General features: G+C 34.5%; 1 protein-coding gene across 1 annotated transcript in view; it reads right to left on the bottom strand.

The window, feature by feature from the left end:
* The window catches only part of LOC107067890 (uncharacterized), a 55,314-nt gene that overhangs the window by 1,098 nt on the left and 42,411 nt on the right, over positions 1 to 11,805 (bottom strand). Inside the window, 2 exon segments of the mRNA XM_089172399.1 lie at positions 1 to 1,814; positions 2,242 to 2,462. Of these exon segments, the coding sequence (XP_089028525.1) occupies positions 1 to 1,814; positions 2,242 to 2,319 (1,892 nt within the window). The 5' untranslated portion in view covers positions 2,320 to 2,462.

The following is an 11,805-nucleotide window of genomic DNA, read 5'->3' as shown; positions in this document are numbered from 1 at the left end:
TTTTTAATCTCCTTACTATTTAATTCTATATCCGTTGTATTATTAATATCAGTTTCAATATGACTATTACATTTCTGTTTATTAGAATTAAAATCATTAATGGTTTTTAACGTAGGATCGTAATCATCACTTTTGTGTGAATGGGTTTTCATATGTTTGTCAAGTGACGAATACGAAGTGCAAATGAAATCGCAATCATTGCAATTAATGCTCTCGTTCTTATGATCACTTGTTACATGCTTTTTTAGATCATATCTATTACTAAATGACTCTTCACATAATCTACACGTAAAAGGTTTCTCACCGCTATGCATAGCAATGTGAATTTTGAAGTACCAATCCGTACTGAAGTGTTTGTTGCAATAATTACATTTCAAGTCTTTTTTACGGTTTCTTTTTCGTACATTTTTCTTAACTCCTGACCGTTTACGCTTTGGTAATTCTTCTTTTTTAGGATTTTCTTCTAAATTGCTACTTGGCTTGTCTACAGGTTTTGGTGATATAACAGGCTTTATATCTGGTACAGTTAAAGCTGGTAATGAATTATCTGCCATAATACAAAATTTTGGAATACCTTGTGTTTGATGTAATAACGATGGCTGTGTTATTAAATTAGTAATTGGTACAACACGAATAGGAGTTATAAATGGTTTAGAATTTAGGGAAGAATCTGTAATAATATGAGATTGCGATAACAACCAATCATTCAATAATATAGTTTGTACGTCGGTTTGAGGTGAGTTAGTCAAATTTATTACTTTATTTGGAATCGTAGTAATTGAAGTATTCATTATAGGTTTACTGTCTGGTATATGAGTTATATTAGTTTGCAATGCATTAGTTTCGTTAGAGCCTGCATTTTTATTTAGAACTATATTTTGCTGTGGAAATACCAGAGGTATATTTAGTGGAAATTTTGAAGAGAACATATTACCGATGTTATCCGTTTGTTGCTGATTAATTTGGTTAGACGAGGAAGTTATAATCATACCAGATTGATTAGGAGACTGCGTTTTAGGAATAATTATTAACTCATCATTATTTCTTAAAAAATCCATAGCACGATTATATCCTGTTATTGGATCCATATAATCTTGTTTTTTTGCTTTTGCATTTTCTAACATTTGCAATTCTCTTTCGCGCATTCGTTCTTTCAAAAGTTGCGTGCTATCTATTTTATTATGCCTGTATTCATTTCGTCTTTTGCAATTCTTATGATGTACTCGAGATTTTAATGTTTTCAATCTAACACCACAGATATCACATATTTTATCTTTATCATATCTGTTTAATCCTATAATTGCTCTACGACAACGATCATGGTCGATACTTAATGCGTCACAGGAACTGTTCTTACAATGTTTCGACACAGGTGCATCTATTTCACATTCGTCTATATTAAAAGCTAACATAAGAGATATTCCATTGTTATCTATACACTGTTCAACAATAACATCACAAGTAATGTTCTCACAAGGTTCACAGTGTCCGCAATCCTTTTTCCTTCTTCTAATGGGTAGCAAGGAGATTTCAGATTTTCCTTCTGTTTTGGAAGGTAAAAGATTTTCATCTTCCACATTTTCATCCTTATTTGATTTATTACAATGTATAGTTAATTCTGATTGTTTGTCTCTACTTAAATCCGAATGGGTACCATTGTTTTTATTTCCATATACATTCGTGGAGATTTCGACAGTACTTGAGTTGGTAGCGTTTGATGTCAAATTTGATTTAGGTTGATTATTCAATGGAACAGTTTTGATAATAATATTAGGCTGATTAAGAAGCCGTCTTACTGGTTCAGACTGTAATATCTGTAAATTATAAACATTGTTATAGTAAATAATATTGAGCACATGGAATATCTCAAATGTAAATCATAGTTGATCTATTAAGACAATCGCTATTGGTGTCACATAATTGTATTACATCTATTTTCATTAAGAGTCGAGCATTGCACATTTGTGGTAGTAATTAATGCAACAAATAAGTATAAAGCAGTGGATAGAAACTCTTTTTCAAAGTACAGTAACAAACACGCTAATTAATCATATGAGTTTCAAGCAGCACAATCACATTGTTAAGATTTCTTGTTGAAAACATTACATGATCGCATAGCAGGGCATTTGTCGACACAATTTTTCTAAAGACTATAGACGTATATGATTCATCAATAAATTGTTGTTACGCTTACATGATAGCATCCCCTATATGTATTGAAATATTTGCATTAATACTTACTTCGGATAAAGTCTTCTCAACATTATTAGATGATAATGGATTTAAGCTGATAAATTGCGGCAGTGATGTGTAAGCCATATTAAACACAAAATACGCACAGATTTGAATTTCTGCAAGCACTGCGATTGTGATTAGTGATCGGTGACTTAGAAGAAGAAGAAGAAGAAGAATATTAACAATTATTTAAATTGTTAAATGGACTGCTATTCCTCGAGTTCTTTCTGAAAAACAAATAGGAATTAAACCACATTTTACTTTGTTAGAAAAGAATAGGTTAGTTGATTAAAATCATCTTTATTAGGATAAACACATGAAAAAAAAATTGAAAGATATTTAATAAGCGTAGTGATTACCGTTAAATAAGCTACTTATTACCTATGATCAAGATAAATTAACAATTATAATTAATAACCAAAAAGAAGCAACTAATAATCCAAGAATCCTCAAATGTAATTTAATCGATTTCTTTTATTTTGTCTTCTTTTTTATTTAGCTTCTTTTTTGTGAAACATAAATTTTTTTTTTACTACTTTTCATATAAATCGATTGAAAAAAATAATAGATGAATCAACATACCTCAAGAAAATTGTAACGAATAATCCTATTATATATCTACACTTCACCATAATTACCGGCAATCGTAAATTACCAGAAGCCATTTTATTAATGAAATATTCATATTTACACACTATCGTCAATGTGACAGCTTATGACATAGCCAAAGGTAGCCGTTTATGCGGTTCTGATTGGACACGGTTTACCTCCTGCGCCATCTGCACGAAATCGAATATTATCTCGAACTAATATCGAAATAAATCAAACGATTTATTTTTATTCTCGAAATTAGATGACGTACATTAAATTATTCTAATAGTAATAAATAATATAATTGTAAATAAGTAATAATTATATTTTTAATTAATTGATTATCCAATATTTTGTTTTAAAATTGTTTTTAACTATTAATGAAATTTTTGTTTTAGTTTCAGTTTTTTCCCTGTGATTCAAGTTAAAAGAATTTAAGAAGAACAATTGTTATAAACATCTTTCGGTTATATTTTATTTTCAATATTATATTATTATTATTTTATTTTTTTATATTTAACTACGCATGTAAATGTCGATAAGATCAAATGCAGAAAACTGTAATAGTTCATATACATAAAAAAGTAATAGTTCATATATTCCACGAGAGAGGTCCTTAGTATGAAATATTTTAACATAGCGGAATTTCAAGTTGTTCTTTGCGATGGGGACGATGGTCTTATAGGTCCGATATTATTATTGTTATTTGGTTGTACCATGACCTCCTTTTACACAACGCTTCGTGCATTCGTACTAACCGATCGTGAAAACATCATGCCGAATAAGTAAATTCTAATCATTTGCTAATCAAATTGTCTTTTCTTTTCAAACACAAAATATTTTGAAAAAGTCTAATTATTCGTCTGATCTTTAAACTATTACCAATACAAATTCGTATAATTCATATTATTTATCAATTTATGTAATAATAAATACAATCTTTTAATTTATATTTAATCAAACAAGCCACTGATAATAGACCGATTTTTTTTTCAACTTTTCCAGTCACATGGTACGCTTATCTTGCGCGCGAAATTTAATTCAAAAAACTTTAAATTCAATTTTTTTAATTCAAATTTGACGATGGGTTAAGCAATAGGCTTGCACGCGCATGAGAGAATCCAACATCGCGATATATATATATATATATTATATACATATAGATGAACATTCAGTCTCTCGTCATGTGCATGTGTCAAAATCAATATTTGGCGTCACTAGGTTATGATAACGCTGCAGTATATCGCGCCAGTACATACATATGTGTGTGTACGTGTGCATAATGCTAATGTACATATGTTCCTGTCGTGCGACACGTTCCTTTTTATTTTTATTTTTTTATTTTTAATCAAATATTAATTCTTTATCTATCCATCGAACTTATCGTCCCAATTTTTTTTTTGCCTCTTCATATATTACAAAAAATAATTCTAATAAGTATTATAATAGGCAAAAGTAGATATATATGAAAATATATACAATATAGGAAAAAGAACTATCGACTTTGAAATAAATACAGATTTTTTCCTTGTTTTTTTTTTTTTTATTTATCATAACTAATACATGTAAGTAGATGTAAATCCATTTTCCTAATAAACGATCCTATTATAATAAATTATTAAAATTTTTAATTAAAATTAATTTTAATGAATAATTTCAATATATTATTTAATTATTTATTAATGAATTTGAAACGAAGTTTATTAGCAAAGAGATAATGCAAAGGTTTAAGTTTGGCTTTTTCATTTTATTCTTCCACTAGTGAATATTTGCTAGGAGTATAGACATATGTATGTATGTATATATATATATACATATACGTAGACAGCGCAAGTAAACGTAAGTGCATCATATATATAAGAGAAGATTCTGTGTTTGTGGGTCCGGATATATAAGTCGACGTTGTTACCGCATCTATCACGTCTTCTATTGCAACAGATGCCTGTTGCTATGCAGCCAGTACGACACCGACCTGTTTTCGACCATCTACGATTCCTCCCAACCCCCTTCCGAACGCCTCTTAACCCTCTTTTTCTTCTCGATGACGACGACGACGAACTTTATCTACCTTCTCATAGAATCATATTTCATTATTAACGTTTCATCTGTGTATTTGAGATACGCAATAAAATTACGAGCGTGACGAAAAAAAAAACATCGAAAATTTTCAAACTTATAATCCTAAATCCTATTTTCTTGGGATTGAGGTGGGAGAGTTAAGAATAATAATTAAAAGAGAAACTTATAAACTATTTAATGGAATATGTATGATATCGATCAAATACAACAATATCAACTTTATTACCTGTAATAATGCGTTTAATTGTTATAATTAGCGAAATGGATTATTCGTATTTCCTCTATCATACAAATTCCAAAATCTATTGCGATGTGGAATACGAGAGGTAAAAAAAAAAGAAAATAGAAAGAGAAAGAGTCTGAAAAAAATAGAAAAAATATACTATATCTATATGTATATTAATGCCTCCACGATTATTGAAAATTATTGGAAAAAGCAAATGCAATTAATTTAATCGGAAATTTTTTGATCGTGTCATTGGTGATTCTTGATAAAATTTCGTATTAAACTATTTTCGATAAATTGAACTTTCTATTTGATTTATGGATCATCAAAAAGGGTTAATAGGAAAGTTAAAAATTTAGAAAATTTTTACTTTTTAAATTTCTTTGCTTTTTTTTTTTTTTTTTTTTTTAATATGGTTGTTTAGTAGATGGCGTCGCGTTGAAACGATAAGAAAGAAAAGAAAAAAACGTAGCGTCCCTATCGCGCGTAATTAAGGACCAAGAGGGGGTGGATCGGAGATAGAGGCGGAGAAGGATGAGAGAGAGAGAGAGAGGAGAGGGGTATATAACATCGATCGGTTCTCTCGCGTATAGATATACACACATGTACACGCAGCCACGCACGCATACAGCTGCGTAGTCCCGCGTGGCCAGGAGAGGGCGAGGAATATAAGGGTGGTAAAGGGGTGAAGAGAGTAAGGGGTTTCGTTGTCGAGGTTGTTCGTGCCGAGGGAGACGAAGAAGAAAGAAAAGAGATGGAGATATATAGTCGTTAAAGAAAGAGAAGGAAGGAAGGAAGGTTTAAGAGCTTGCCGAAAGTAAGATAGAAAGAATGTGTGTGTGTGAGAGAGAGAGAGAGAGAGAAAGAAAGAAAAAGAATGAAGGAAAGAAAGAAAGTAAATATATGAAGAAAGAAGAAGAAGAATGGAAGAGGACAAGAGAGAAATATGGACGTTCGGTTGGCTCCGAACCTACCCTAAATCGAAGAAGCATGGGACACACCCTGGAAGAAAATGGGGATGTGGGGTGGTGGTGATGGTGGTGGTTTGGCTGGGCAGGATGGGATAGTACCATCGTCTCGTCCCCACCTTTTATCTTTCTCTCTCTCCGTCATCCTCTCACTCTTCGATATCTTATTTCGTTGTCTCACCCTCTTCCTCTCTACCATCGGACGAACTACCCCCGAAGCATCTCTCGCGTAGGTAACGCGACGGAAGCGCAGCCTCGGCCCAGCAGCAGCCTCTTCGACGAGCCTCGTCTATCCACCGGCGTCGATTCGCCAATGAGGGCCACCCCGCGACGAGGCAGGTGTGCGGGCCACAATGGAAGACGCTGTGTAGAGAGACAGATGCATCAGAGACGGAGAGATGTAGCGCACCCTCTCTCTCTCTTTCTTGGTATGTATATACATGTGTGAGCAAGAGGGAAAGAAAGAGAAAGGGATGTAGTTTGAAAAGAGAAAGAGAGAGGGCGAGGGTGACGGAGATGGAGTGGGAGAGGAGACGGTGGGGGAGAGGGAGAGAGAAGGAGACAGTGAGACGCGGCAACGCCCATTTTTTGATAAGCTAGTTACCCGTCGCCGCCACCACCGCCGCCGCCGCCGCCGCCACTGCCGCACTACCGCACGAGGGGGTGTTTTGAGGCGCAAGGCTGCGTGGGAGGTGAGACGAAGGAGGAACGAGAAGGAGAGAGAGAGAGATAGAGAGAGGGAGACTGAGCAACGATGAGAAGGAGGTAAAGGGGTGGCTAAAGGGGTGGGAGAGGTGAGTGGGTACGCCGGGTGTCGGCTTCTACGGAGATCAATAACTGCATAAAAATAAAGTGAGGCTCTGGCCCGCTACCTTTAACCCACACTACCCCTTCCGAGTTCTCCACCTTCACCTTTTCCTCCACCTCTAACGGCGTAGTTCTCCTACGCCGCCCCTCGGACGCCTCCTCCTCCTCCTCTACGCAACGTCTTTCGAGCTCGATCCCTCTTCACCCTCTCCACCCGTTTCTACCTCTCACTCCTCATTCCTCTCCTCTTTCATCTCCTCTTACTCTTTCTCTTACACCTTCCTGCCTCCAATGAGAATCCGGAGGTTATTGCTTGTATTTTCTTAAGGGATGAATTCTTCTCAAGGAGAGTCCTAACACCGATACCAGCATCATAACCGTACACTTTCATCAACGTGCTTACTCACTTGTTATAACAATTCGCCTACTTGTGGTCCTTGTAACTGGGTGATGGGAAAAGGGGGGTGTAATTTTTTTCGTTTATTTCATTTTTGACCTCTTATTCTATACATCAGTCTTAAGGAATCGTATTTCCTATTCTTCCATGTATTTATATATATGAAAAAAATCAATGGAATTCTTTGGAAAAGAAAAATATGTACGATGATTTTTCTATCTCAAATTTTTGTAATTTTTTTTTTCATTTTCATTTAAAAGAAATTTATGATCGATAAGGAAAGGATGCGATCGAGTTGAAAGATCGTAGACTTTGATAGTTGGAAGTACGTGCATTGAACCCTGCAACGGTTCCTCGTGTTTAGAAAGCAACAAGTCCTTCTTAAGCTACCATGCGAGTCTGGATTTTACTTGGAAACCGAATACAAGAGATCGATACGTTTATCTCGAGGATTCTATGAACGTTTCTAGCAATAATCGAAAAGTACGTTTCTTTCTTATTTGTTCTTTTCTTTTTGTTAAGAAAAAGAAGAAAAATAAGTAAAAAGAAAAAAAAATAATAAATGGAATCTATATATCCTGCTCGACAATGACAATCTTTTCTCGTATCCTGAAATGACACAAAGAAGTTGCATCGATCCTCTTCCAAGAAAGTTATCGTGTTTCCACAGATTTCGTTTTACACTAGCATGCGTACTACTACTACTACAACTATTACTACTACCTCGCTGTTATCGTTTATCCACCACAAATGTGCCTTCCGCGAAAAGAAATTGGATATAAATTAGTCCTACCAACGACCGAACTTCGTAGAAACTATATTTTCTTCTTGGCTTTTCCTATAATCTCATCTACACATGCACGCATATATGTTTTTTTCTTATTTTATCATTTATTATTGGATTAAAATTCACCGTCGAAAAATTCCAAAGTAATAATGTTAAATTATGAATATCGTTTTATTCCGATTCGGTTCGTTCGTAAATATTTAAATAACTCGATTTAAATTGTTGTACAAATCATCGATATACATGTGGTAAATAGAGATTTGGAAAAAAATCTTACGAATTTCTTTCGTTTTCTTTTATTTTATTTTCTTCGTATTCCTTATAACACGTATAAACACAACAGGATACTTGTGTGCGGTACTCAGCAAAATATGAAAATTTAATTGCGGCCCAGCGTAAAACGCTTTGAAAATACGTTTTGCCCTTCTGCGTCACCGGTCGAGTTTCGTTACACGAGCGCGCGCGACTTCAAAGATGAGATCTTAAACGGTTCGCGGATAATGAGCTCGCCGACAATTTTCGATCCAACTTCATTCCTCTTTTTCCCCCCTTTCTCCTTTTTTTATTTTATCGGTAAGACATATTGGTCGACAATTTTATCGAATTTTATACCAACGATAAAATATGTATTTCCAACTTTCTCTTTCACATTTTATCAAAATCAATGTGTTTTTCTCAATTTATTTCATTGACGATGAATCTAAAATTAACGAATAGAAATTTCGATAGAAAAATAGTAAGATAATCGAATGTAGGCAATAATAAAAAAAAAGAGAATAAAGAAAAAAGAAATAAAAGGAAGAAAAAAAGTTTAAAAATTCTGATAAATATTTCATGGGACGAAGAAAACATATGGAAGTGATTAAGGTTGTTTCGTAGTATATGACGCGTTAATAAATATTTCCTAAGTAAATGATATATTCAAAAGGGGAAGTTATATTTTTTGAAAATAAGAATTTTCGGGTTAGCACGCGACCCCGACGACTATGACGACTACGACGACGACGACGACGATGTATAATCGTGGGAGAAATTTTGAAGCCCTCTCTTCGGGATAAGTGCTCGGTGTGCTCGGTGTCTCGAAAGGGCTAAGAAGAGAAGAAGGGTCTCGTCGCCCCTACGTCTACGTGGCGTTCGTACATAAATCACGTAGTAGGGGTAGGTCAGTACGGGCTATCCTCGGAGGGTTAAAACTTTCAGGGGAGCGGCATGCACCGGTCGAGACACGCAAATTTAGGGTGGGTCGTCTCTATTTCTTTCTTTCTCTCTCTCTCTCTCTCTTTTTTTCTTTCTTTCTTTTCATCATACCTGCTACCTAACTTTTACACGAAACTTCTTTACACTTGTTTGTGACGATACAAACTCAAGAGAAATACGGGAAATCGTACATAAACAAATACAACGTAATTTAATGTTTAAAAAAAAAAATAATTTTCACCTCCTTCATATATATATTTTTTTTTATTTCTCTCCTTGTATCCTCCTATATCTCGTGACATTTGTAATTTTTTTGCAACGAAATAGCACGTGAACTTGAACGATTTGAATCGTAAAATAAAAGATGATTGAATTATGAAAACAACACAAAAAAAATTATCTAGACCTCGTTTTCTTCGATCATTCAAATAGAATATTTTATTACCCTTTCCCCCTCCCCTAACTCCCTCTCTTTCTCCTAAAATGATCGATGCTCGCATTATCGTATGATAAAAGTTTCAACGAAACGAATTTAGTCGTACCGCGTGGAATTTATTTACGAGACCAGACGCGTAGTCCATAATAAAAGTTTCGATAATTAATTTGGCCGCTTTGTGCGGAATTCAACGTAACGCGAATTGCGATATTACGCAACGCGAAAAAGCAGTATCCACTCGGTTATACGATTTTATATGAAGCACAAAACGTTATTTTGTTCATGGTTTGAAAAGCGTCATGGAACAGAGAGATAAAATATATTACGAAAACGATCCTACTCGTGACATTCATTTCGTACATTTATATAAATACTAATATTATGTAATAAGTATTAATAAGAATAGACGAATGATTTCTAAAAGATAGAAAAGAAAAGAAGAGAAAAATCGTTAAAAAGAACAACAACAAAAAGGAGGAGGAAGAAGATAGTTACCAACAATGATACTATAATTTAATTTATAAAAAAAAAGTACGTAATTATATTATAACATATCTTTGATCTTTATTTTATTTCATACACATGTTTGTGTATGCGAAAATACTTCAATATGCGGATAAGGATTAGCAAAATACACTTGTCTCGAAATTATAACGACGTCTACCCAATACGCAACGTGTACTTTGGTAACATTTACACTGTGTATACCGTTAAAGTCAGGAGAATGTGCGAGAGACAACTGCTGATGTTGGCGTCGAAACTATAGCGAAATGTGGTTCCCAGTTACAAATGGTGCTACGAGTTTAACACCAATTAACTTAACGCGAATCCTGGAGAAATTTTCGCGACACTCGTGAGCACGATGATAAAACCACAATTTCATAGTAATTATACCGCATTTGTTTACGAATTAACTATATAATGTTTATAGAATGAAAATGAGACCAGAAAATATGTTGTTATAATTGTTAATTTCATATTCAAGTATCTTCTTGAGTACTTTTGAATAATACTCAATAATTAAAAGAAAACAAAAAACAAAGGATATTTCATTCAAGATAATTTAAAATTTGATTTACTTAAACGTTCCACCTATTTACTTTGAAGTCTTACCTTATTATTTTCTTTCAAAAATTTTAGTTGGAACGCATAAGATGATGGTTGGTTGTTGAATAGAAATAACTACGTGTGGTCCCAACGTGGACGACACTAACAGAGAGTTCTTGATTGTCGAAGAAGAAAAAGTACGAGCGTGTGTTCCATCGCTCAATGCCGAAGAGAAAAAAAGGTGTACCGATACAGGTCGTTGAGCAACACCCTGTAGAACCCTAACCCGGAAGTAAAGGTGCACACACGCATCCGCGCGGCTGGATAACAAATCGACCATTGCTCTAGGTAATAAAACCTTTTCTAAGATTTTTTCTCGCGCGATATTGCCGATCCCTTGTGTATCGTCAAAGACACTGTTTTATTCTCGCTCGACTTGAGGAAATGAGACTACGCTATGACCTCCTAGCGTGACCTTTCTACGAGGATAAAATATTTCTATTCGATTTATAGGATTAGTATTTCTTTTTTTTATCATTCGTATCGAGATCAAAATTAAGAATACCTTTACAGGACCATCCGGGAGGGTTATTATTATTTATTGATCATTTATGCCAGACACTAAACAAAATCTAATGGCGAACGAGAGAAAAAGAGACAGAGAGAGAGAAAAAGAGGAATCGATGCATAGATCTACATTATAATTTTAATCGTTCATTTAGAGTACTTAAAATTGTCTTCTCAAAAAAAAAAGAAAGAAAAAAAATAGCTGCATTGAGTTAAGAAGCGAAAGAAAAGAGGGAGGGAAAGTGAAAGAGAGAAAGAGACAGAGAGAGGCAAACATAAGAGAAAGACAATGAGAGGGGAAAGAGAAAGGCAGAGAGGGCCTGGACGGTGGGGAGGAGAGAGAATGGTAAAGGGAACCCTGAAAAGGGTTGCCAGGAGTGTGCAATACTTTTCCGTGAGAGTCTCCGACGCTCGTCTACCGGTGTGCGAGTTGTAAGGATTTGCCTATAGAGCTTTGAAAAGGGCAGA

Source organism: Polistes dominula, unplaced genomic scaffold, assembly GCF_049000335.1.
Source record: "Polistes dominula isolate Pdom_NZ unplaced genomic scaffold, Pdom_raw_medaka contig_73, whole genome shotgun sequence".
Lineage (NCBI taxonomy): Eukaryota > Metazoa > Arthropoda > Insecta > Hymenoptera > Vespidae > Polistes > Polistes dominula.
This window is presented reverse-complemented; position numbering and strand designations above follow the sequence as displayed.